The 27118-nt window shown below is 36.3% G+C and overlaps 1 protein-coding gene across 3 annotated transcripts in view; it reads left to right on the top strand.

Annotated features, from left to right (window-relative positions):
* Positions 1-27118, top strand: part of MYO6 (myosin VI) — a 119173-nt gene that overhangs the window by 43101 nt on the left and 48954 nt on the right. For all 3 annotated transcript variants that reach the window (XM_082047896.1, XM_082047895.1, XM_082047897.1), the window contains 9 exons: positions 493-566; positions 2619-2748; positions 3731-3836; positions 5748-5803; positions 8067-8164; positions 9982-10146; positions 16090-16170; positions 18755-18935; positions 21341-21485. In XM_082047896.1, the coding sequence (XP_081904022.1) occupies positions 493-566; positions 2619-2748; positions 3731-3836; positions 5748-5803; positions 8067-8164; positions 9982-10146; positions 16090-16170; positions 18755-18935; positions 21341-21485 (1036 nt within the window). The remainder of the gene's footprint in view (positions 1-492; positions 567-2618; positions 2749-3730; positions 3837-5747; positions 5804-8066; positions 8165-9981; positions 10147-16089; positions 16171-18754; positions 18936-21340; positions 21486-27118) is intronic.

Raw genomic sequence — 27118 nt, 5'->3', positions numbered from 1 at the left:
GCAGTCTGGAGCTTTCTGTGGGTGCCTACTCACTGCCTTGAGCCACCACCTTGCAACATTTCAGCAGAGTTCATTCGGTTATTTTTTTATTAAATGAGCTAAAGAGAAAAAAACCAAAACAAAACAACCTAGGTTTTGTTGTGTTAACATTTTCCTCTTGCCCCCAACAGTTTCTTTGAGGAGGCCTGATGGCAACAAAATTCAGAATTGAAAGACAGAAGGTTCTGTTGGTGCCTGGTGTTGCTGTGATGCTTGCTGCTGCCTCCAGGACAGTATTTGCCAAGTGAATTAGTGAATATAAAAATCTAAAAATCACCAGGAGACAGTAGATATTCTAAAGGTCCATTCAATAGTATTTCCCTGGAGATAGGATTAAAATATAACCAAAGAAAGGGGAGGTAAAATTTTCTATAATCCTAAAATTTAGTTGTTTGGCTGTATATGAAGCTAGTTGTGAGCTCTTAGTGGTAAATGATTGTCTTTTACTTGCAGGTTCCCTTATGTATTTAAATGAAGCCACTCTCCTTCACAATATCAAAGTTCGGTACAGTAAGGACAGAATTTACGTAAGTATTGCATGTCATGACAACCAGTCTAATTCATGTCCTCTCAAAAAATCAACAAAACAATTGCTTACAATTCTGTTTTTTCCTATAACAGAAAATAAACAGAAATGGTAACATTGGAATATTAGGAAGTTTTGGGCCTTTTTTTTTTAACATTACACCTTATTTGAGATCTGAATCACATTAGTCATATTAATGTTAGCAAATTTTTACCAGGCAGAGCAGTAGATTTTTCTCTGTGTGACTGTTCATGTGCAACAATAGCACAACCTTATATCCCAGAGGTCTGTTCCTATTGGTAACTTACTTTGCCACTAGAGTAGCTCTTAGCAAAGATGGTTTTCTTTCTTCATTATTTTTGAACGAAGCGAACAGGTGCTGTCTTTGACACCTCCTAGCTCAGATGTCCATCTTAATCTTTTATATTGCTATCAAATTGCCTAATTGTACTTAATGAATTCTGACTAAATTACATTTTGTCCTTGCCATCTGCCCGGACAGTGACAGCTGTGAAATAGTAGAAAGAGCTTGCTTTCTTTTTTTTTTTTTTTTTTTTCCTGGCTAGTGATAATACAAAACAGTTCTACATATTTTCTAAGTGTCTTTGTGAAAATTATCGATTTCTATGTTAGTGTGCTGTCCTAAGATTAATTGGAGTTAAACCCTTTTATATAAATATAAAAAGAAGCTATAGGTGTTTTCGTTTGTTGCAGTTAACTTTACATAGCTATAAATTCTTTATGACTCAAGATCAGGCACCAGCTTTAAAATAAATAAATAAAAATGGCCATTTGAATGCTGTCCTGGAAAAATAGTAATTAAAAAACAAACTAAAAATCCCAAGGAAGCAAAATTCTACAACTGAACAGGTTGTGAAGTAGGATAGTATTTAGGTTCATAAAGCCTTTTGTAATTTTAAACAAATACTTACTAATATGTTGTCCTAAGCAGGTGTATTTTCTGGAGAAAAATAAGGGTTTCAATTTATATTTTAACTACGTTTCCCTTGTAAATTTAAGATACAGTTTGAATCAACAGATTTTTTTGCTTTTTGTTTAATGCTGGTTAACGTAATTTGCCTTGTTACTAAAAGGAAAACTAATAGTAGTAGTTGCAGCTCTTGAAGAAGTTTTTTCCTTCAGTGAAGTAAGTGCTGAAAATAGAAACATCTAAGAAAATCCATACATTGTATGTGATCCAGCCTTCTATCAATGTATCACAATAGAATCCAAATTTCAGTTGTCTGAGGAGATGCTCAGTAACAGCAAACCAAAGAAGTTATTCAAGCTAAAGGTTTATCTGATTTTTTTTCTTCAGACCTTTTGCTACAAATCTGCTTTTTTCTGTGATTCAGACATCTGTTCTTCCTTGTATGTAATCTGACCGTTATAACCAAGCTATAAAAGTTTTTTTTCCAAAACCTTAAGGCAGTTATCTTCAGTCTTTTTTAAAATATTTTGTAAAGGTAAAAAGCAATCTTGATTTGAGATTCTTCTCAAATTCTTTCTCTATTAGAGAACATTTGCATTCTGTATTTCTCACTGTGGAAGCAGCCATAGCTAATTTCTCTCGGCTGAATGCTTTTATTGCCTGGCTTGAGCGTGTTCCCAGGCAGGATCCTGTCAGTCCTTCCTGCTGAGTTGCTTCCATTAGATATTGAAAAATTATGCTCCTTACTGGAGGAGAGTGTGTTATGCGAGCCAAGCGCTTAGTTTATGCAGTTTTTAGGGGGAGGTTATGGTGTCCTATCCTTGATCCAGTAACTCGGACAATAGGAAATAGTTTAAAAGGAGATTGGGAGAAAGGTCAAATTCAGGACATGCTCTCACAGCTCAGTGGTTAGGAAATTCTCCTGAGAAGTGCTTTTTCACAGAAGTCCTTTGAAGATAATTAGAGGAACTCTGAAAGTATATCCATTCTTGTATCTGCATTAGCTGGAGAGAATTGTAAATGTAATTGTTAGGCTAGAGTCTTCAATAGTAATAGAAAATTGCTGTTAACCAGATGGTTGGATACTAACTAACAGTTTGCTGTTAATTGTTTTCTTCACAGACCTATGTAGCCAATATTCTTATTGCAGTGAATCCATATTTTGATATACCTAAGTTATATTCTTCAGATACTATTAAAAAGTACCAAGGCAGATCGCTTGGAACGTTGCCACCACATGTTTTTGCTATTGGTATGTATTGAGCCTATATTTGTCTTTTACAAGACAAACATAAATACTTTGCAGTTATCTATACATTGCCATCTGTAACAGTTATTTGTTTATTTTCAACTGTTACAAAATGAAAACATTGCTAAAATTGCAAATCTTCTCATCCTTGATATGCAGTTTGGAAAACTTGGAAATTAGCAACCCTTGCAACCCTCTTATAATTATTCTATACCTCCAGTGTTTTATGTCTTAAGTGGTTTAAATATAATTTGCAACCATACTAAAACAAAAAAGAAATTCAGATTTTAGAAGAATGACCTAATTATGATTGGCACTGTCTTTCAGTGTTGCGATTTCCTTTGCCTTTTCTTATGTTGCCAGAGCACGTGCACTGTTTCTTTTTATATGCTTGTGTTAAAGGCAGGAAGTGCATCTAAATGTTGTTAACAGGATAATCCCGATTTCAGTCACTTTGTTTAGGAAAAAAAAAATGGAAAATACAAATATATATTTGACTTGTTTAAAGCTTTCTTTCCGTGTTGCATTTTGTTTTTTAATCAAAAGCATAAGTAGCTGGGTTTTTAGTACCTGTTGCACAACAAGAAAACTACCGACGTTTTTCCAAGCTTCCTTGTCTCAGTTGTTAGTTGTTACAAAGTGCAATTGAAAGTTTTCTTTAAAATATACATTAAACTAAGATTGGTTACAATTTTGTACATATATTTAATTCAAGAGATCTAGTTCTCGTTGGTGGTTTTTGTTTTATTTTGTCCTGGGTATGGCTGAGTAGGTCATCGTTTTCACAGACTTTAAGCTCTTATATTTCAGTGTTTGAGGGCGTACAAGTATAATGTGATTTAAAGGGAAACAGACTTAATGTAACACACATAATTGTAAATATTTACTTTTTTATTCTTGAAAATGTTGCATTTAGCTTAACTTTGTGTTTGCATCTCTCCTGAATATTCATTTTTGTCTTGTTTGACATATTCTTCTCTTTAAGCTGATAAAGCATTCCGAGACATGAAAGTGCTCAAGATGAGTCAGTCCATCATAGTGTCTGGAGAATCAGGAGCTGGCAAGACAGAAAACACTAAATTTGTTTTGAGGTTTGTGCTTTTGGACCAAAGTTATTCAGTGAATCGCTTGTGTTGATGCCTTTGGTTGACAAACAGAGAGAGCAAATTGTAAAGTAATCAGGAGATTTAAGGCATAATTCAGTAAGATGCTTCTACATACATATTAATACAAGAAATTCATAGGGTTAAACTTAAATACTGATATGATAACATATGTAACTGGCTTTATATTCACAGAAACCTTAATTTGGTTGTAGTGACGTCATGTAGTAGTTTTGGTTTATGATACAGTCATTTTGGTATTGCACATCTGGTATTGTGGTAGATAAAAACATAACTAGGCATTATAACTGTATCTTGCAAGACTGTTGCTTTTGCCATAAATGTGCATTTCTGTTTTCTCCGTCTTTGTTTCTTTAGTTTGCTGAAGCAAAATCTTGATTTTGAGATCATTGCAGATTTGTCATATATTTTACCCTAATTTACTGAATAAGATTGAATAATGGGATCTATTTATTTATTTATTGATGTTCTTGATGACCGATACTAAATCAAGCATAGTAGACTATGTGGAGGCCATATTGCTGATATAAGAAGAAGCAAGACTGATTTATATGATTTTAATGTTTTTGACTATCTTTGCTTTATACTTTACTGCTTTATGTCACTCCGGAACACTGTAACTGCAAAGCACTGTTCCATTAAATTCATCGGTATCGTAGGTGACCTGATTATCCAGGGAGGCACAAGCAGTGTGGATACACTCCCTTCCCCCTGCCCTCCTTGTTTCCCAGTATAAATCTTTAATTCCTTTTCCCTGACATCATGTATCCTCTATTATGTAGGTACAGTAGCAGTATTATCTTCCACATCCCACTAAGAATTGTCACGGCTGTCTGTCTGTCCTTCACGTTGCTCTTCTCTGCCCCTGTGGTTTTAAGGTTTTAACAGGCAGCTGTAAGAATTATTGCAAGGTGCTGGCAATGATTTTTACAGGGGATATCCTAACTTCGATCCTGCTAAGAGTAAAAAAAGCTGGCGGGCACTGGGAGAATGTCGCGAAGGACGTTATTCTCAAAGTACACTATTCTTCTGCTTCTCGTCAAAGGAAGTTCTGATTACATAGCAGGCAAATATCGCTGCTGGTGCTTCTCCCCGCCACCTGCCCGCAAGGAGTCCGTGTACAAAACATCATTGAGTTTTAAAAGCAGGAAGGTTTTTCCGTTGTGTGATCAGAAAGCAAAAGATACTAATACAGCTCTGTTACTACTCCTAAATTTTTTTTAGAAGGCCCCATTTTTGAGAACTGTTTTTAACTTGTCCCAGATTTACTTGTGAATTTCCAGGAAGCATATGCTGTGCATGGGGAAAAAAAAAATAAAGCTGAAACTTTGGAGCAAGTACACTGTGGATTTATTTTCAAATTCTTTCTTCAATTGCTAAATTGAATCTTACCTTAATTATACACCTGCAATTTCCTATCTCACCATCTCCATGTGAGATTTTTATTAACCCTAATAGTTATGAGCTCAGAAACTGTATGCATGGAAACAGGCTTTGGTTTAGGAAATGCATATAAAACCTTACACATTTACTAAGATTAATATCAATACAGATTTACTAAGATTAATAAATACAGATAGCACAGTGATAGTTTTATTATATTTGTATAAAAGTGTAATTTGCATACGAACATCTAAAATAAATTTCTAATGTGTCTTGAACTATCGAAAAAAAATCTGAAGGCTGCAATAATATTTTTGTTTTAACAAAAAAGAAAACTCAAAACTGCATTTATTTTAAAATATACAGGTATTTAGACCTTACAATCACTATGCTTTCCCTTTAGTAAATGGTTAGTAAGTATGGTACACAACTGTGTGCATGAATTGAGGTAACCTAACACATGATAGGTACTGATGTTTTTATCTTCCTTTACAGGTATTTGACAGAATCCTATGGTAGCGGCCAAGATATTGATGATAGAATTGTAGAAGGTATTGAATTTTCTTTCATTGCATTAAAGGTTCCAGTGTTTTAATTTTTTTTCAAATTTGAAATGTTGATCAACAGCAGTAAAATAAAATCTGGGATGGGAATACTATCAGACTTCTAGGACAATTTACTGTTAGTTTACCTCGATCCTAAATTCTGAAACCATTTCTTTTATTTGTTATTCACTTTATTTAGTGTATTGTCATACAGTCCTTGCTTTAGAAAATTTTTGTGTGTTTTTGAGTTTAACTTCACATGTACATGTAACCCAAGATTGATTTTATGCTGTATGAAGTCTACAAGGACAAGATTATGTTCTCATTACTGTCTGTTAATATCAAGAAAGAGTAATTCCTACTCCTAACCATAAAGTTCTCAAAGTCAGATAAAACAGAGTTCTTCTTCTAAATTATGGTTCTGGGTCATTTTTCTGTTAGGTCTTCTTTTTTTTTTTTAATTTTGGTCAGAAAGCACATAATTTGGATGGATACTTTCATTTTGCCTGTCTTTATAAGACTCCCAAACAAGGTCAGAAGAGACTGTGTTAATCATCCAGTTGAGCCTTTTTAATGTTGGATGCACTTCTTAGTTGAACAGAAAATAACTTTTTGAGAAAAAATAATTATCTCAAAAACAAACAACTGTCAGCCAATCTAAAAATGCCTCATCAGTCAGTTTATTTTTCTATACTATATAGTAGATTTAATTAAGAATTTTCTTACTCTCATTGTCTTATTCTTAAAAAAAAAAAATGCTTTAAATTTTTCTGTTTTCAAATTTGAGACACTGAATTATTCATGAGAAGGACTGCAGGCTTTAACGTCTTGTTGCTGCTGTAGGTTTGCTTAAACGAATTCCTTAGTGAAATCCACTGTGTGCTAAAGGAACTCAGAAAGTGGCCAAGAGCTGGATAATGCCTGACACAGTATGCCATAAAATTAATTGGTTCTTGCAGGTATTCTTAGAAGAGTTTGAGCTTTTAAATCTAAACTAGCATTTGATGCATGAATTTTGAAGTTTTTTAGGTACGATGTTAGTGGGCATTCTTGCAGCATATGTATTACTAGAGGAATTTTAACCTATCTGAAAGACCTCTGGCACTTTGTTTTTATTCATAATATATTCTTCAAAGCTGTTAATATTATGTAAAATATTTGCATACCTGAATAATTATCAAAGATGTCTTAAAAATACAGTTTTGAAAGTCAGGTTTGCATTTTCATAAGCTTTAAGTATTAAAAAATGAAAATCTAGCCAAAACAAAAAAGTTAATGCTGATGTTGCCATACTAAACGATGAATTATCATCCCGAATTTATCCAACTGTTGTAGTTATTCCTTCATTCATTAATTTTTGTAGGAGCGACTTTGTAGATGGTTGTCAGTGGGAGGTTTAAATCTGAGTTTCAGCTTACGTAGTTTCCAATGCGTATTTTTTACCCAAAAGCCTTAAAAAAATTCCTGCAGATATTTTCCATGATTTAGTGTTAACGCAGTTTAGTAAACTGGTCTTTTTTGATCGTCAGAGCTAGCAAAATGCAGTCTTTCAGAGCCCTTGTGTTTCATAACTACTAAGCATTTTCAAACTGCTCAAACTGTGCATGAAGTTTATATATATATATATATATATATACACATATATATGTATATGTATACATGCATTAGATTGTTGCCATGCTTTCTGTATGTGCTTTAAGGATGTTGACAACTACAGCCTGTAAAAAATAAAATCACTCAATCACTTAATTGAGCTAATTTGAAAAGGGCATTTTAAAGTTGTTTTTGAGATCAACATGCTCTTCTAATCCATTTTTTATTTCCTCATCCATCTAACATGTTGCATGCATGACCTTTAAATGGCATTTTTGTCTGTGGGATAAGTGGGTAGTTTAGGTTTTATAAATAACAGCTCATTGGGAAATGTCAAATTGTGTGTTGTGTTGTATCGTATAGTTTATGTATCAGTTATTTACCTACTTGCTGCAGAACAACATCACTGAAAATTTTGCAGTGTTTGTCTCTGAATTTCTTACAGTGTCAATTCAAATACTTTGCAGTGTTATGTGATATTTAACTACGTAATTGTAAGTTCCACTACAGTATATCCAGTACAATTTATAAATTTGATTATTACTAATAGGTAATATTTTTCCTTTAATTTTCAAACCTTATTCCTAAGAAGTTCACTGAATAATTAGTACGCATTTGTTCTCTCTTTCTATTTTGTAGTTTATTGACCATTTTAACACTTTAAATTTTTAAACAGCAAATCCCCTATTAGAAGCCTTTGGAAATGCAAAGACTGTTCGCAACAACAACAGCAGTCGTTTTGGGAAATTTGTAGAAATTCACTTCAATGAAAAGGTACTGGATTTTTGTTACAGAAAACCAGTCATGATTTTTTGCCATAAAATGGAAATGCTAGCTTGGAAGTAGGCTGAACAGAGTTATTAGTCTTGCAGCAAATAGCTACTGTCCTACTTTACAGATTTGATTTGTATTCTATCACCTTGAAAGGAAAACCAAAGTCACACGGTTCTGTGTCACTACTGGAAAGCACTGGGTGAAGTTGGTAGCAAAAGTGCTTCTATCCACAAAAGAATAAAAATTGTTCCCTTCATTGCAAAAAGGCAAAAGGAGATACTTGAAGAGTAATTTATTTGCTCTTAGGTATTTATGCATTCCTTTAATGCACAAATAAGTGTGAGTTGCATATTAGATATAAACAGATATAAACATATTTTAATGCTTTAATACTTTAAATGAATTATTGGTGGTTTTATGTATTTGTATTAAATTCTGGGACCTCACATTAGTATTATGTATGTGGCAGAAGTCATTAAATTGGCTTTTGTCAGATGTACTATTTGCTGTGTAGCTTATTAAAAAAATTTTTGTTTGGGTGTAGTTTGGCTTGGATAGAGTATGTATACACACATTCCACAATTCAGGATGACTGTATGGCACACTGAAGTTGAAGACTTATGTCGATGATGCCTGTAGAGATTATGTATGTGCCTTCTCATCTTTCTGATTGAGGACATAAAGAAACAAATTCTGGCAGTCCCTTCCCACAAGGTTTAAGCTCATCGTGTGGTCTTGAGCTTGTGGTTTTCTGTTTTCATCACCAGGTTTTGTAACTAAACTTCAGATTTTTGGTTAATAGCTTAGACAGTAAATAAATAAAATCATTTAAGGGTAGCAAGACTTTATCTGTTGGTCCAGTTCATGTTAACAAATTCATGTAAAGGACCCAAATTTCTGTTTAGGATGCATTCCTGACCTGTCAGCTTATCTGTCAACACTTACATAGTGTTTCAGATTAATTGCTTCAGCTCAAACAAATACTGCTCAGAGTATCTTCAGAAACTTCTTAAAAGTCTGTTTCAGCTTCCTAGGACAAGATCAGCCTGTTTACTTGAGCCCCTTTTTACAAGACTTCATGCTTCACAAGACTGCATGTTGTGGTAACCTTATTAGGTCTGATTTCTCAAAGAAATATAAGTGTAGATGGGGCTTCCTAAATGACTGAATGACTATATAACTATAGTTAAATTTTTTCAGTCAGTAAATCCTTCTTAGTTGCTGTAATGGCCAGAAGCTCAGGAATTTCCTAGCTAAATTTGTCTAGGCACAGGGAATTTTACCATAGGCCAGATAAGAAGTGGCTTTTGAAATATGTGTTAGAATTCCATCTCAGAAAAGAAGTGTAAGTGTTTGAAATGAAATGTTCACTCATAATTAGTCTGCCTAAGATGTTATCCAAATATGTATTATCTGGTTTTTACCACCCCTTTCCCTTTGCAAGAGTCCCAGTGAAATGCAACTAGATGTTATAAGAGCATGGTAATAGCACTTAACTGCCATCCAAAAAATGTAAGGGTGGCTGTAGTGAATTACTGGAATTCTACCAATAATTTCTGCTTATTGGGGTGAAGCAGACCCTTCTTTTAAGAGGAATGTATGTATACACCATACCTGACCTGGGGGAGAATTTATCATAAAGGCAATGGTTTATTTTCTAAGCTTAATATGTGTTAGGTATAGAAGATGTATTTTAATCTTCTTTGGAACAGTGTCCTTTTGGCAAACTGTGATCAGACAAATAAAAATTGAAAATTTCTGAATCTCAAATAATCCAAAAATATTCAGATAATCAGAAAAATATTTCTTCCTCCTAGAACTCGGTGGTTGGTGGATTTGTATCACATTACCTTCTGGAGAAATCTAGGATCTGTGTGCAAGGCAAAGAAGAGAGGAATTATCATATCTTTTACAGGCTTTGTGCTGGGGCTCCAGAAGACATTAGGGAAAAACTACATCTAAGTTCTCCTGACAACTTTAGGGTGAGTATCAGAGTCAGTGTTTGTAAACCTTTTCATATTGCCATACCCAGATTTTCCATATAAATCTTATTAAAATCTCTGTTTTTTATTTTGTGTTATGAAAATCAGAAGATTTTTTGTTAAATCTATTTGATCCTGAAATAAAGCTGTCTGCTGTTTTTCCTTATTGGAAGATTTCCTGTACTTTTTCTCTCTGTCTTAAAATTGAGGAATCTTTGCTGTTTCCAAAAATATACTGTTCTATACTCAACTGCTAGTAATGTTGTTATGGGCTCTTGTAGAGGTGTAAAGTGTGAATATCTTAACTGTGATGTAACTGTTCTGTGCGCAACCCATCTTTTGAATCCTGAAAACTGCATTTATTTCTTCCTATTCCAGTCGTGTTTAGGAAGATGTAGGAGTTGTCCCACGATTCTCTCTCTTAAATTAATTTTTCCTCATGCTTCTCACTAAAGATCAGACCAAAGTGACAAGGCTGTTGTGCCTCTCTGTTCCAGTCCATGTGCTTTCACATCACTTGCCTTTTCTACTCTGTTGCACCTTGTTCCTATCATACTATACTCATTTGTACTGCTCCAGTTCTGAGCCTCTCCCTTTCCTCTCATCATACTCCTCTGTCATTCTTGGTCACTCCAGGTTACAAGACAAGACTCACCAGTCCCTTTCAGCTGAAAGCTCGCCCTTTTATCTCCAGTTGACCCAAAGCCCATGCTCAGCTCTTCCTGCCAAGATAACTTGTATTCATTAAGAATGATCCTCTCTCTTAGATTTTCTTCACCTAATTTATTATTTTGTGAGCACTACTTACTGTTCTGAGTTTTGGCTATCTTTGCACAATCTTTTACAGGTCCAGTCAGTCAAGTAAAGGAGAAACTAATAAAATGCATATAAAATCAGTGCTGAATGTAGTACTCCTAACTGTACCTAAATGAAAGGGAACTTAAAATAAAACAGCAGATAAGACTTGAGATAAGACTTGAATCATTGTGTCTACTTCTTTAAAAATGTTCAGTTAATGTTCAGTGGCAGGGCAAAAGCAGAGCAGAATTTTAGGAATTGTTAGGAAAGGATGGGAGAATGAAATAGTGAGTTATGCTGCAGTGTACGTCCATATTTGTAAATAGCATATGCAGTTTTGTTATCCCAACTCAGAGAGAACAGTAAAATGCTCAGGCAAAGCAGAGGTCATGGCTGAAGAAAAACTGGATAGTATGGGCCTTTTAATTCAATCCAGTGTGCCTGTTCTTAGGACTTCTGCTTTGTTTACTGCCTTTACTTCTCCTCATGCTTTATTTTTAGGGTTCTTGCACTTTTCTGAGGTTATGTGGTTTCTCCTGATTAACCCTGATTCTGTGTTGTGATTCTAGTAGCAATCCCACAAGCAGGCTGGCTTTCTGTCCTACCATTATGTTCTTGCATTCTTTTCCACCCATTTTTCCACTGAACAGTTTTACTACTTCAGTTTAACTCTTTTTTCCTTCAGCTTTCCTTCTTTTTCCTCCCCTTCTCTATGTTTAGATTTCACAGAATTGTTCTCAGAAATAATTGACAAATAACATGTTGCTTCCTTTTGCTTGCTTTCCTTCCTCGTCAGTCTTTTTTTTTAATCTGTTTTGTTTTCTGTCTGCCTCAGTGACCCCAACTTCATTTCTCTTATGTTTAAATTCTCTTTTAATTTCTCCGTGTGTTAAATCTTGATTATTGCGGTATTTTTTTTTCTTGAGAATATGGATATTATTGACCTCTTATCCAATCAGTGCAGCTTTGCTGATAAAGCTGTTTCTCATTATTTTTCGTATTGTCCCTTCTCTTTCTCTTCAAAGAAAGGTTCTGCTGTCCCTTTCAGGGTCCTTCTAAGCCTCTTCACGCCTTATACTGTCATCACCAATTTTACTAGTAAGGTGGAAACTCTTGCCTTCAGTCATTCATTCCTGCTATTTAATGAAATATAGATATATTAATAGGTCTTTGTTTTGTTCTTCTTTTTCATTTTCACAATCACACTTGAACTGCAAATATCTACAAATTTTACCATGTGCTTTGTTGACTTGCATTGGAAAGAAAAATATTGGCAAATCAAGTCCTACTGGTAAATACTGGTCAGCTGTTTACTTGTGTTCTGTCATTCGTCTCGGTCTCTCCACTGTCTCTTGGCTTATGCTTGACTTGGAGTCTCACAGAAGGAGAATTTTGTGTATTTTTAAAATACACAGATCACATCTCTGCTTTGGGTTTGGAAGAGTTTTGTAACACAACCCTGGAGAGCGTGTGCCATTACAACGATGTAAATTAACTGGCTGTCATCTTTTTCGATTTCATTGGCCTTAAAGTGGGGTGAGGAGTACTGCTTACAATGAATTACATTATGATGTTGATTGTTTTATTTGTTGATGTATTCTCCCTACTTGGTTTTCTATATAAAACTTGGACTGTGCTTATCTATTACTTTCCTCAAAATCTTTTGTACTCAGTGTCATCAGAATTCAGGAGAGAGCCAGAAGCCTTGAAGATACAAAGCTCCTACTAGTTTGGCTGCGTAGGTGACACATAAATTAGCGACTCACTGTAGGGAAAGCGGGTGTGCGCTGGGGACCCAACGGGTGGCTGCTGCCTCATCCCTCGACCAAGTCAGTCGCTGCTGACTGATGCTGCGTGCAGCGGGCACGGAGTTGCAGTTCCATCTCGGGTACATCGTACACCTGCACTGGGGCATCTAGATGATCTTGCTCCCTAAAAGCCGTGGCAGTAGTTTAGGACAAGTTTCCTTACTTCCTCAAAGGTGTTCCTAAGGGCCTTTAAAGGAATAACCTTATGTTATTCCTTTAAATATTTAGTTTATATCTTATAGTACATCTTTGTATAGCACATCATTTGATGGAAACTTGATCCCATGGTTATTAAGAAAGAATTGCTTCTGTTCTTTAGAAGGAAAGCTTTTATTTTGAAACACCCAACAAAAACAATACTTAAATCCAGCACCACTTATTTTCATATAATATGGACCTAGTTTTCAAAACTTTCTTCTTTACTGTGCAGTTATTTTATGCAATATTCTTCTGCATGTTTTAAATGTAAAATCTTGAACAAATTTTCAAATATGTATTTTTATGTTGCAGCCACTTTTCCATTAAAAATATTTCTTGTAGTTAATAGATTTTCAATTTTGAAACTGAATATGCTGTGTGCCCTCCCCCTGGGATTTTTTTTTTAATCAGAAGCTCTACTCCTGAGATCACACAAGGTCGTAGATGTCAAGGTCAGAATTATATCCTGCTTAAAATCAGGCTGCTGCAGTAGAGTACTTAACAGCCTGAGTGCCTGTACAGAAGACACTCGCCTGTTTCATTTTTGAAGAGTTTATAGTCACACCAGCCTTATCACACCATGGCATAATTTTTTTTACTTGTACTGATTCTGCAGCAGGTACTTCCATTTCCATTAAAAATATTTATTGCTTTACCATAAGTTAATATTTGAATTGTGAGTTCCTTGCTGCATATGAAAAGGTCTACTCTGCATGTTAAATTTTAAAATTTTAGCACTTTTTATTTCCCTTTCGAAGTTAATGTAGATTATCTTTGGTTACAAAACAAAGAAAACTTAGGATCATTTCCATCTTTGTGTGCATGTAAATTAATATAAATATACTTAAAGTTTATTAGTCATTGCACTACATTTTCATGTAGTGTCACTTTATAGGACATTTTCAGGAAATATAGCTACAAAAGGTTAATTTTCTTCCTCAATTTGTATGGTTTTTGTTAGGACATTTTTTCCCCCTTTATTCTTCATTCTCATTTGCTGCTTCAGGTTTTATCATAAAACGTCTCTGAATGAACATGCTTATGTCACTTTTTTATCACATTTTTTGTTGACTGCATGTCTTTCTGGTTCAAATTTCATGGAAATACCATTTTTCAAGCTGCTGATATTAGATGGTGATATTATACTAGGCAGGCTTTGATGACTGATCAGTGTGTTGACATTAATGCTATTTTTGGGGGCAAGAAAAAGATTCAGAAAAAAATCATACTTTGATTATTTAGAAAACCCCATCCCTGAAGTCACAGGTTTGCATCAGGTCTGTTGTGCCACTTGTCTTGTAGCTTTTAGCTTACCAAGTCCAAGTTAGGACCAGCTTGGGTTCTAAGACTCAGTCTGATGGGGTTTACCTCTCTGTTAATTCATCCTTCCCCTGCAGTTCCCTTGGGGAAGCGTGAATTTCCTTAGCAAAAGACTATGAAAAGCTGCAAGTTTCTTCTCTCACCCTTGCACACCCTTCTCTGAGCACACCCACAGAAAAGGGCACAGCCCTGGCTGTTCCTGGTTCAGGTCCCTCTGTGGAAGTTTTTGGAGAGTCAAAGGCATTAGGTAAACCTGTGCTGAACCTCGTAGGTCCAGGTGGCTTGGACTGCACCACATGGTTTTGAAAGTAAATCTGTGCCCTGAGAATAAGTGATGGAGACGAGATGCTGAATTTTTTTTCACATCTTGATTTCTGGAAGAGAAATCAAGTTTGAGTCACTGATGTTGTAATGGAGTGTTGTACTTCAGAGTTAAAAAAAACAGCAACAAGCACAATGATATTAGATATTATATGTCATAACCTCAAGCTCTGTATTTGTTTGCTTTAAAAATATTTCTCCTAAGTTTAACATGTAAATTAACTTAAGTTTTTAGCTTTCAAATGAAAGCCATTATCTTGTGATTAAATGTCTCCTACATAGTTTATTACTGAATACTGTGCTGGTTCAGTCTCAGCCTGTCAGATAAGTTTCCACACTCTCTTCTTCCCACCCCCTTTCTGGGATCGTGTTACTAATACTGTAATACAGGGATATATTGTTGTGCTTAAAGTATACTGCAATTTGCATTCTTATTGGCTGATAAAGAAAACCTTTCAATTTTTTGTTAGACACCAAGCTAACTTTGAATGGTATTTCTTGTCATTTTGTTTTGATATTAAATTTGTCACCTAGTTTTCTTCTGATGTTAGAAATGCTTTGAAGAATATTTTTTTTTCTAGAAGTTTGTATATAAATTTTCATCGAAGTGTAGAAGTATCTGTGTTCACCTAGTTGATAAAATCATCTTTGTTCATGGGCTAGAGCAAAGAAATGGTTCACTTCCTTTAAACAAAGGGCTCTGTCCAAGCTTTTGGACAAAGATCTTACTTTCAACTGAACAAATCAGAAAGAAAAAGCTGGCAATCGCATTTTGTTGGAAGTGTCAGTCATTATCTGAATGCCTGGTCTATTCCCTTTACTATACAATGTGAGATTGATATCAGAAGCCAGATTCTGAATTAGGCTTCTGTTTGTGTCATGCTTTTAATGCTCTTCAAGCTTTTACTGCGCTATGTCTCTTACTACCTGTAGAAATATTTCACTGGTGAGGAAAAAATGACCATAAAACTACACTGGACTTTGTACCACAAGTTCTTTGATCCTACCCCGTCACCCCTGGACATACTATATAAAGCCTATATATTGTTAAAAAAATTAAGATTATTGTAATTTTTTTTCTGATGTTTTACACAGCTTGCTAGAGTAAAGTTTGGTTTTACATATAGGCGAGAGAATTTATTTTCTTCATACCTAATTTTGATTGTCTTTTCTGTAATCCCAGACTCCATTAATAGATTTGGTAGAGTCAAACACTGAGAAAAGATTGTGGGACTAACCAAAATTAATATCCTAATGTGTCAAAAAGTATTTTAGTTGTCAAAATAAAGAAGCATTCAATAGAAGTTTGTTACTGTTTCACTTCTCTAACTTCATAGATGTAAATAAATATATTTTCAAGGAAAGATTTCTGAATACTTAGCATGTTGTTGGTATCATATGATTAAATCCAGCTATGTACAGCAAGCCTTAAAAAAAAAGCATATGTTTCCCTTACTTCTGTCTTTAAGTGTGCATTTCCACTTTTTTATTGTTACAGTATTTAAATCGAGGCTGTACCAGATACTTTGCTAACAAAGAAACAGACAAGCAGATTTTGCAGAATCGCAAGAGTCCTGAGGTACGTTTGTATCTTCAGTTAGTTTATATTATTAAGTAATGCAGATAGACTTGAAAATGATGATTACAGTTTTACAGTGTGGAATGAAATGTTCATTTTACACATCTTTATAGGTCTAAATGGGTACTGTCAAAGTTGTATATTCAGAACTCCAGTTTTGGAGTTCAGTCTTAGAAATACATATTAACATGCATCTTAGAATCCCAAATGAGACAGTATATAAAATAGTTTCCTTTTTATGCTTACAATAATAGAACACTTAATGATGCAGCTTGTATTCTCTGGAAAACAAAATTCAATCCAAGATTTTTTTATCATTTTCTTTTTAAATCTTTGTAGTGCTAGGATTAAGTCAGAAGCAGTATTTTCCAGAGCCACTAGAATTGTCCAGACTTCTGCAGCGATGCTCCAAACTGTTTTATAAAACATTAGTGGAACTTCTCTTTCAGGATGAGTATATCCCCCTCCCTGGTACACTGCAGTTTTTATTGTTTTTTGTGGTTCCCTTGCTGTGAACCATTACTTACGGCAGAGCATGGCATTTCCTGGAAGAGAGTGTGAAACTTCCATACATTTATTTCCTCTTGCTCCGTCTCCATTTTCATTTTTTTTAAGACTGGAATTACCAGAATTTATAGCATTTAAGCCTTTGAGCTTGTTTGCATGAGGACACTAAAGAACTTAATCCAAATTAATAGTGTATGTGAATTGGAAGTTGTGTAAACGTCTACTCTGCTTGCTAATATAATTTTCATCTATTTATACCCAAAGTATGAGTTTTTCATTTGTATAGCTGGAAGATATTTCAAATCTTAATAAAATCCATGCTTGGGATTCAGTAGCAGGGCAAGCTGCATATACATGTGGAATAATACAAAAATAAGTTCACTCAAGAGCTCCTCTCCCCCAATGATCGTGCCATCTCTTTCACCTTTGAGGACCTGGGCTTTAGCTTGTAGGTAGCTCATGCCTGGCTATGGAAGATAGTATCAATACTTCTTTTGCTCAGGTCAGCATTGTAAATTCTAGTCCTGGATTTCTAGTGTTTGTATGTTGTAACACTGAGCACGTAATTCCACTTTCTTTTGCTTCAATGTAGGCTGTTTTCTATAATCGGGGATGGTGGAGAGTGAGTATAGAACTACTGGTTTGGTATTACTCTGAGGCAGAAAGCTCGTAGATGCTTAATTCTTGTTGAGCATACAGGCTAAGAGATGGTTGGGGGATTTTGCCTCAGTTTACCTAATTTGCCTTAAATTAAGACTTGTAGTGGAGTTGGTAATTTATTCCTACTACTGGAAGATGAACCTGTGCAATCTTCTGTTACTGATGTGATTTACAGCTGGTGGTTCTGTCATAAAATGTGGCTTCTAAAGCACTTAATTTGAAATAAGTGTTTGTCTAAACTAAGACATACTGAAAGAATAATTCTGAAAGTATGTATTAAACATTAAATAGTGGAGCCATGTCAATTGGAAGGCACAATAAATAATCACATTTCAATTATATTAAAACTTAGTCTAGCCACTTAAATGGGAAATATATTGAATCGTTCAATTTTTTTAAAATTAGAAATTTAATATTTGCTCTGTCATTTTGTGAAATATATTAAGATTGTTTATTTTAATAAAAGTAAATGGAATAGTAAATTAATACTTAAATTATTTTTGTGTTTTCCTTATCAGGAAGATGAGGTGATCATTTTACATAATTAAGATGGAGTTTAATTTTATTGATGTGTCTAAATGTTGTGTGAAGTGAATTTTTCAGATGCATGTGATGTTTTGTTTTGATAGAAATCATGTTAGCTTATTTGATATTAACAAGTCTTCTTTAAAGTTAATTATTCTTTTAAGTTGAAAACATTTGAATGTAGTGGTGAAACCTTAGATCAGTCTGTGCATGTTCAGTTAGTCTCTTGATTGCATGCAGATGTGTTACTATCCACTATTTAAACTATTAATAATTAAAATGGCTTTTGTTGTATTTAAATTAGGAAAATCAGCAAAATGTTAAATCGATATTTTAAAATGTAGCTGGTATTCTTTTAACCTGTAGAACACTGCAAACAACTTTACTGTTTCTTAATCACCAGCAAACTTTAACAAGTTTATTTCTCTGAATAAGTCTGTTTGGGATAAGGATAGCTCTTCAAATTCCAATTTGTTCTGTACTCCCTTTCCATGGCCTGTCAAACTTTCCATCATCCTTTTCAACTGCTAGGGGCTAGAAGCATTCTTTGGTATAAGGGCTTTGAGAGCCTCCTTCACCATCATCTTCCTTTCCACTTCTCACTGTCCTGTATTCCCCTCTCTTTAGCTGTCACACTCTTCTGCTTTCTGAAGGTAGTTTGAAGTTTGCTTTGAAGCTGAAGTTTGAGGATCATGCTTCAAAGTATCAAAAAACTAAAATAAATCAGGGTTCTTGCGAAGCCCGTACTGTATGAAGAGCTCTGATGTCTTTCTGCTTTGTTTGGCATGCCTTTTTATACTTTTTGTTATGGTTTATTCTTGACTGGAAATAATTGCTTACATTCACTTTAAAATCACTTAGTGAATATTTGATTTATTGTTTTGTTTTATAGTATCTCAAAGCAGGTTCTTTGAAGGATCCACTCTTAGATGATCATGGAGATTTTAACAGAATGTGCACAGCAATGAAAAAGATTGGGCTGGATGATGCAGAAAAACTTGATCTTTTCAGAGTAGTGGCTGGTGTCCTTCACCTTGGAAATATTGATTTTGAGGAAGCTGGGAGCACTTCAGGTTAGATGAAACATAAATTGTTTTCTGTAAAAATACCAAAAATGTCTCTTGATTATAGATTATTTCTTTCCATGTGAATTATTGCTTTAGAAAGCTGCCATGTGTTCAAGGGTAATTTAGTCTTAATTTATACCATTTTGAAGTCAAGTCTACCTGTTTATTTTGAAGTTTTACTTCTTTAAATGCTCTGAAAGAAAAACAGCTCTCACTGAAATTGTTCAAGAAATTGTTCAGTGCAGAGTGTCATATGAAGAAAAGAGATTTTTGTATTTAATAATAATTTTTAGAAGTCCAACTTCTTGCTAATTTCATGAAAACATCTTTAAATTAGCAAGTCTGTCTGTAGGGAAAGGCATTATGTCCTTTGGCTTCCAAAAATTACCATTGTGTTAGTATTTTGTGAGGTGAGGAAAAAAAGTTACAGCAAAAACAAGATGTCACTCGTGAGATGAGTTGGTATGAGTGTAGCTGGGACTTAGTAGCAGAATGTGCAGGAAGGCTGAGGAAGAGGAATGAGTATTTTGGGAACAGTAATTCTTACCTTACTAGTGAAATCACCCTCTCTGAGTTGAGAACTGCTGCCCATATATGCCTGAAGGACTGAATAAACTCTCAGTCTGGACATACTACAAAAATAATTATAGCAGAAAAGATACGTTTGTAGATATTTATCTTGATATTTATATTGAGTTGCAAGATACATGGGATACGGTGAAACTGATTCCTCTTAGGCCCACTTCAAGTACATATAGCTGTTGCCAAACTTAGTAAAATTGTTAGGGAGAGCATAGCAAGGAACATTTTAAAGGTGTTTTGAATGATGAATTAAATGAGTACTAGCCTTGTCGGCTCACTAGCTCCTGACCCCAAGCACAGACTCACCACACAAATGTACAAACATTCTGTTCGGAAGAGATTGTGGGAGGTCTCTAGTCCAATGTGTCCTAGTCAAAGCAGGCCCAACACTGAGTCCAGACCAGGTAGCTTAAGGTTGTCACAGAGAAGGTGGTTATTTTTAGTTTTCTTCCTTTTTAAAAATATTTTTTCCCATTTTTTTTTCTGGAATAAATTATTAACACTTCTAAAATGTTCATTGCAAATACAGGCTTTATTCTGCTCTCACCTTGTACGTGTACACACAGGGTGTTCATTTGAACTTCTCCAGGCAGTATGTCTCTGTGCCAGAGACCCTCTAAAGTTTTGTTGCTGCTTTGAAGACCTGGGAAACACCAAACAAAAGCTGTTTACTATAGGTCAGATGGTGTTTAAGAGCTTCCAAAATCACTTCACAAAAGCTTTTAATGTTCAGGGACTCCTTCTTCCTTTTTTTTCCTTAATATCACTGGAGAGGTAAGGAATTGAAGCAATGTTGACTAGTTATTTAACCCTTTTGGTCTCTTTGCTTAGCCTTAGAAATAAATTGTATTGAGAATAACAGGATGCATAACAATGTTTGCATGTTAGATTTTGTTAAGTGTTCGAGAGTTTCAGTTAAGGATTTATGAACCCATAGTGTCTGGAAAAGCTTTGGCACTAAGGCCATGGTGTGGAGCTGAAGGAAGCACACCCACCTCTCTGCTGTTTACCTGGGAAAATGTACATACCATTATCTGAAAATAAGTGCTAGGAGGCTGCTATGCCAAGCACTTCTACTGATCCATGCGTACGTAGCAAGGACGTCTGAAGGATTACAGGAACATGCAAATCTAAAAGTTTTAAAATCAGTACAGTTAGTTACTAGGCATTAGCGCTTTAGCTCTACATTTTGGAATAGTTCTTTCACGTAAAAGCAGGTTAGACAGCCTGTGTTTAGAAGATGCTAGAATGTCGTGAGTTGGAAGGGACCCACAAGGATCATCAAGTCCAACTCCTGTCCCTGCAGGTGACAACCCCACAGTTCACATCATGTGTCTGAGGGCATTGTCCAGTCTGTTCTTGAACACTGTCAGGCTTGGGGCTGTGACACCTCCCTGGGGAGCCTGTTCCAGTGCTCCACCACCCTCTGGGTGAAAAACCTTTTCCTTATGTCCAACTTAAACCTCCCCATGTTGTGGAAAGACAGAATTTCATTTGTTTTGGTTGTTTGTTGTTTGTTTGATTTTGTTTTGGTTTGGGTGTGTTTTTTTTTCTTTTCTTCTTTTGGTGTGTTGTTTGTTTCTTTGCTGAGAAATTACTGTTCATGTTTAATATATGAAGTTGTTTCCAAAGGCAAACTTTCATTGCTTCAGAGCTGACGTTCACTTTAGTCATCACGGCAAGATCATCACCAGTATTTTTCCCTAGAATTTTGTGTAAAACCGCAGCTGTGTCTCTGCCATGGCGCGGCCTGCTGTGAAGGAGCGCGGCGGTGCGGGCAGGCGTTTGGGCGGGTGGCGGAGCGGTAACGGCTGTGGCCTTGCCCGCAGGGGGCTGCACGCCCAGGCCGCGGAGCGAGCCGGCGCTGGAGTGCTGCGCGGCGCTGCTGGGCCTGGACCCGGAGGACCTGCGGGGCAGCCTGACCACCCGCGTCATGCTCACCACGGCAGGGGGCGCCAAAGGAACGGTCATCAAGTGAGTCCCGGCGGCACCGGGCGGGGCTGGGGGGGGCGGCGGGAGGGACGCGTGTGGTCGTGACGCCGCTGGGACGGGTTGCCCGGGGCTGCCCCGGGGTGTGCACGGCGGGGGCTGCGGTCAGTGTGGCCGAGGGCTGGGAGCCGTCGACTCCTCCCGGCCCGGCCGTGCGAGCTGCGGGCTGGGGTAACCCCGCTGCCTCTCTCCCCGCATCGCTTTGGGATCTGCGCCCCGACACCGGCTTTGACCGTGTTCTCACGGGGCAAAAAAACGGCCATAAACTCCCGCTTGACCGTCTGCAAGTGTGATCTGAGTTGCGGTTAGCATAAGCACAGCTATTCAAAATGCTTGCTTAATGGTTTACAAAATACAAGTGAAAATATGGTGCTACAAAAATATGAGAGTGCAGGAAGCTAGCAGGCTCACATCGTTAGTCCCCTCAAAAGAGAAACAGCGTGCTACGCTTTTCCATCATGCAAGTGATAATTTTGAGATGCCAAATTTTTAACAGGGCTTTGATTTTTTTTTCTTTTTTTTTTTTTTTCCACACCAGTTGCTCCAAATGCACATTCTTAGATACATTTGCTTGTTTCATTGTTCTTAGGTCATCTGAGTTTTTTAAATTTTTATTTGGAAGAGTGGCAGTTGTACAATGTCTGACCAAAATGGCCTTTTTTTTCAGGAAGAGAACAGCTTTGAATAAGTAACTGACATTTTACAAAACCTCTCATGTGTCAGTGAGTACGCTGTGTGGCCAAAGAAGGTATAGCAGACCGCCTGTTAAATCCATAACCTACACAGAAAATTAGATATGCCAATAGATTTAACAGATACACTGTATCAAGGAATGTTAATGCTGTGCCTGAAGTATTTCAGAAGATACTTGGATGCATCTTTCTTGACATCTGGGCTGCACAGTGCTCCCATGACTGCTGCCCTGTGATGTTAGGTCTGGGATGGTATATCCCAGGGTGGTATATCCACCCTTCTCAGTGCTTGGGTGACCAGTGTCCCTGTGTTTGCCACATCTAATTCTTCTGAAATCAAGTTTCAGCTTTAAAAACATCACCACAAATGGTAATCCAGAAATGTGCTGCTGCTTGCTGTTGCAGTCAAGATTTAGTGTTTGTTTACCAGCAAAGTTAATATTGTTTCGTAGAAACAAAAAATAGTGGAGCAGGATACATTTAAGAGAAAGGTGGGTTTTGTTTTGTTTTTTTTTTAGTTGTTTGTTTGTTGGTTTTTGTTTTGTTTTGTTTTCCTCTCATAGCTATTAAGAATGTATCACAATTGAAGGAAATAGTGACCGTAAAAAAAGAGTGATTATCCCTTTCATTTTGACAAGAAGCTATTATTGAGGTAACTTCCTAGGCACAGAAGGAGGACAGTGAAGTAATAATTGCAAAGAACGTGTTTGTACTAATGCTAATATTTCAATACTGTTAAAGTTATGCCTCTTATGAAACTGAGTTCTATGAAAATGATTTCACTACAGTTGCCTTTTGTTTATGAAAAACCTCTAGCTTCCACCACAAATTTTCTCTTGTTGAGATTGATCCTTCCAGCACACAAGCTGTCAGGGATGCTCGCTAAGCTGCGGGCAACTGAATTGTGCGTTTTAACACTTGGTTTTGTTTATTGTGTATTTTCTGGAGTTAAAACATCACATCAAAACTGAACTTGGACTAAACAGTTTTGAGCAGATTAAAAGTAGTTCTCAATGTTTAGTGGAATGCATCAATCTTTTAATTAGGAAACTGATTAATATTCACTGGAGGAATGCATGGGTGCTTCCTATTGACTTATGGAAACAATCAGATTGTTTTAGTGAATCAGAAAATACAACTTTATGCACATTACATAATATATGAAAGCCATAATTAGTTATCTATATTAATGTGGTTTATATAAGTTCCTTTAGTATTTTATGTCTTTTGAAATTTGTTACTATTGTTTCTGTGTTATAGTATGAAGTATTTGTTAACATTTCATGAACTTGTGGACTGAAACAAAGTAACATCTGCTTGATTTAACCTTAGTATATCACTGTGGCCTGTAAAGCTGGCAGGTGTTACTTAGGGCATGCTTAGGTTATATCAAACTTACTAGGTGAAAAGTTGATCTTTGAGCGCTTGAGAGCATTGGCTTTTTTAGTCCTCAAGGGAGCAATGAAGGTTTCCAGTGGTCAAGAGCTCATTCTGTGCAAGAGAAGTAATCTTGATCTCTGCCTAATTCCAACCAGTAAGGATACATTAAAAGAGTATAGCTGCAGTGGAAATACTGTTCAGTCCCCACTTCACAGAATTACAGGATGGGTCACAGAATGGTTGGGGTTGGAAGGGACCTCTGGAAATCATCTAGTCCAAACCACCTGCTAAAGCAGGTTCACCCAGAGCAGATCACACAGGAGTGCGTCCATGTGGGTTTTGAATGTCTCCAGAGAAGGAGACTCCACAACCTCTCCGGGCAGCCTGTCCCAGTGCTCTGGCACCCTCAAAGAAAATAAGTTTTTCCTCATATTCACATGGAAACTCCTGTGCTTCAGTCTGCCCATTGCCCCTCATGCTATCGTTGGGCATCACTGAAAAGAGTCTGGTCCCATCCTCTTGACACCCACCCTTGAGATATTTATAAGCATAAATAAGGTCCCCTCTCAGCTTTCTCTTCTCCAGGCTGAACAGACACAGCTCTCTCAGTCTTTCCTCATGAGAAAGATTCTCATCTTTGGAGCCCTAGCTTCCTGATCTCCAGGGTGAAACTGATCTTCCTGGCCAAAATTTGAGCATTAAACCATCAGTGACAGCCTGTGCTACTTAAACATCATGTTTTTTTTAAGGGAACACAGACGCTCTTCTGAATTAACTCATATTCAGGAGTCTTAAGTTTAGCATGGGTATGTGCTGTTATTCCACTTATACATTATTACTGAATAGCTGACGTTTGAGGTGTATTTCTAGATAGAGCAAACAAGTAGACTTCTTGGTGGTCTGCTTATTTCTGCACTTTGAAGGAGTTAGAACTTTCATAGTGCCTACCATGAAAAAAGTTATAATGCAGTGCCAAACAGTAAGTAATGGTTGGGGAGGGGTTATTCTGCCTTGAGTTAAAAGCTCAAGACCTAGATCTCTTAGTAATGTATTCAATAGTGCATTTCTGGAAAGTGGTTATAAATTCTTCTTCCCCCCCCAGTTATTACAAATTGAGGACTCTTAGTCACTATCATCTTGCTGCCTTATCAGCTGATATGGAAAGTTACAAGTAATTTTTCTCTTTATAACAACCTTTACATGCAGGAAGATGTGTGTCTTGCAGGACAAAGTGCCTCCAATGGCAAATATTTTCCAAGTTTTACTGTTTGCTGTCCTCCAGACCATGTCTAAATTGTCAGCAAAATCTTTTATATATATTCATCCAGGACAACCTTTGTCTGTGTTACAGTAACATTGGAGTAGAAAATTCTGTACAGTACAGATGGTGCATAGTGATATGACATTAACGCATAGTGATATGAGAATTGCAAGTTTTGAAAGTTAGTAACATTTTTTACATAATTTAGTTTGTGATCCACTATAACTGCTGATCTTTTTCTATTGACTGAATGCTTACCTAGTTATTCTCCATGTTGGCTTTGTATTTTTGAGTTCTCCTGAGTATACCGCCACATGCTTTCATTTACCAAAGTCTGTCTTATGGGTTTTTAGACTGTATCTTGAATTTGTGAAAATAATTTTGTATGCCAGTCTTGTTACTGAGATTTTCTTCATTCAGTATTATTAGACCATTTTTCGAAAATACCCTTACTTTCACATACCTTTTAAGTGAAAGTGTTAACTGGGAAAGGAGAAGGGGTTTGAACAAATCGCATCCGTGTCGGATTCAGATGGCACCCCACTGGAAATTCTCTCAGTGTACTATTGACTCGGCCTCTGAGAACAGATTAGCTTTGGCTGTTGCACACATGATGTACAGATAAAGCGTGTCTCTATAGTTTCCTTTTGAGAATGTTTGGTGGGATGTATAGAGTACTAAACAAAGTTGTATCATAATATACTGCTTTCCTTTCACCACATCTCAAGTGATGCTGTCAAGGAAGGTTCCTTAAGAACAAATACAATTTTTGTTACACTTTCAAATTCACTTTGGATTAGGACTGTAAAGATTTTCTGTTCAGCATATTTATCCTGATAAGCCTGGGGCGTTGTTAGCAGTGTACTGTTTCAAAAGTCTGCAAACACAAGGAACTATGTTTTTGTGCCAGCAGATCTTATTTTACCCCAGTGTTTTATTTTGTGGATGGCAAAAACTTCCTCCACCATCTCAAAGGATTAGTGCATTAAGCCTCTTTCTCTAGCCTTTTCTAAACTTGTGCAGTTAAAACCAAACATATGCTAATAAATACATTAATATTTTTTTTTGTGTTGCTTATTGCATGTACAAGGACAGCTGATTGGACTGTTTTACATACTTATTAAATACCCAGCAGGTTTTTCTATGGTAGCATAGTTTAGAAACTATTTGATTGCTATCAATATTAGAGTTTTGACAAGTACATTGTTTTATTTTGTTCCAGCAACCCAAAGAGCTACTCATTCCTTTCTCTCCTTCTTAGGGATCTTTTGTGTGCAAGTAGATCATGTGGATCCTAATAGGTCACAGTGAATAAATAGCTCGGCTGAAGTCACTGTGCTCAGAGTATAACAAAGGCTTTGTTCTGCTGGGCACAATGGAGCCAACAAGAAACAGTAGGAGGGTGATGCTAAATGCTATCTCTGTGGATTTTATTAAATACTAATGTGCAGTTGACTGCCAGGGAGACTTGACAGCTTCATTACATTTTTCTGTCCTTGTTAGTCTCCCTCAAAGAGCATAATGATCACCTTGTTGGCTGATGTTTGTGCCATCCATGCAAAGTGTGTTTACAGAGAGAAAATATGTGTTAGTATTCAAAATCGGGTACACCTTAGATACACTGTAGTGCTCTTTAATTCAGCTTCTCCCTTTCTGATAAGACTTTCAAAGAGGACTCTGATCACAAAGTAAATAATTTTACACCGTGAAAAATTTAACTTACGTCATTCCAGGTCCTCCAGCTTCTTTTGGAGTATATTTTCTACCAAAATTCATTTTCTTGTTGGTGATGGTACTGGGGCCTCTGTTGGAAAACATTGTGTTTTTCTAAATGTTTTTCTGCAGTTTTTGGAACTTTAACTTTTCCCAAATTATGATTGTGCTTCTTGTATTCTTTATATTCTTTAATTACATAGGCCTTTCACTAGGTAGGGTTATTTCATTCAGGCTGTTTTATATGTGCAAGAGTAACCATATTGCATGAGGGTAGCTGATAGGTATTGCTTCACCTGCTCTCTCTCTTCCTTAATTGCTGTCAACCATGGGCACATTATACATATTTTAATTGCACTTGATTTGTTCTGGAAGATGTTGGAGGAATGCATGGAATTGTCCACAGGATAAATCCAGCCCATGAGAGTGTTTCCCAGTAGACCTGAGATTCTGTGGGTCACTGGAAACCTTGCTCAAGAAATTAGTATGAAGACCAAGCAAAGTTTTTTGTTGCAGCCTTACCAAATAGCTTAGAAATTTGAAAAATTTCTTCCCTGTTCCTTACAAATATG

This window comes from Streptopelia decaocto (assembly GCF_964273445.1).
Source record: "Streptopelia decaocto genome assembly, chromosome: 3".
Classification (NCBI taxonomy): domain Eukaryota; kingdom Metazoa; phylum Chordata; class Aves; order Columbiformes; family Columbidae; genus Streptopelia; species Streptopelia decaocto.
Note: the sequence above shows the minus strand (reverse complement) of the source record. Positions and strands in the feature narration are given on the sequence as shown.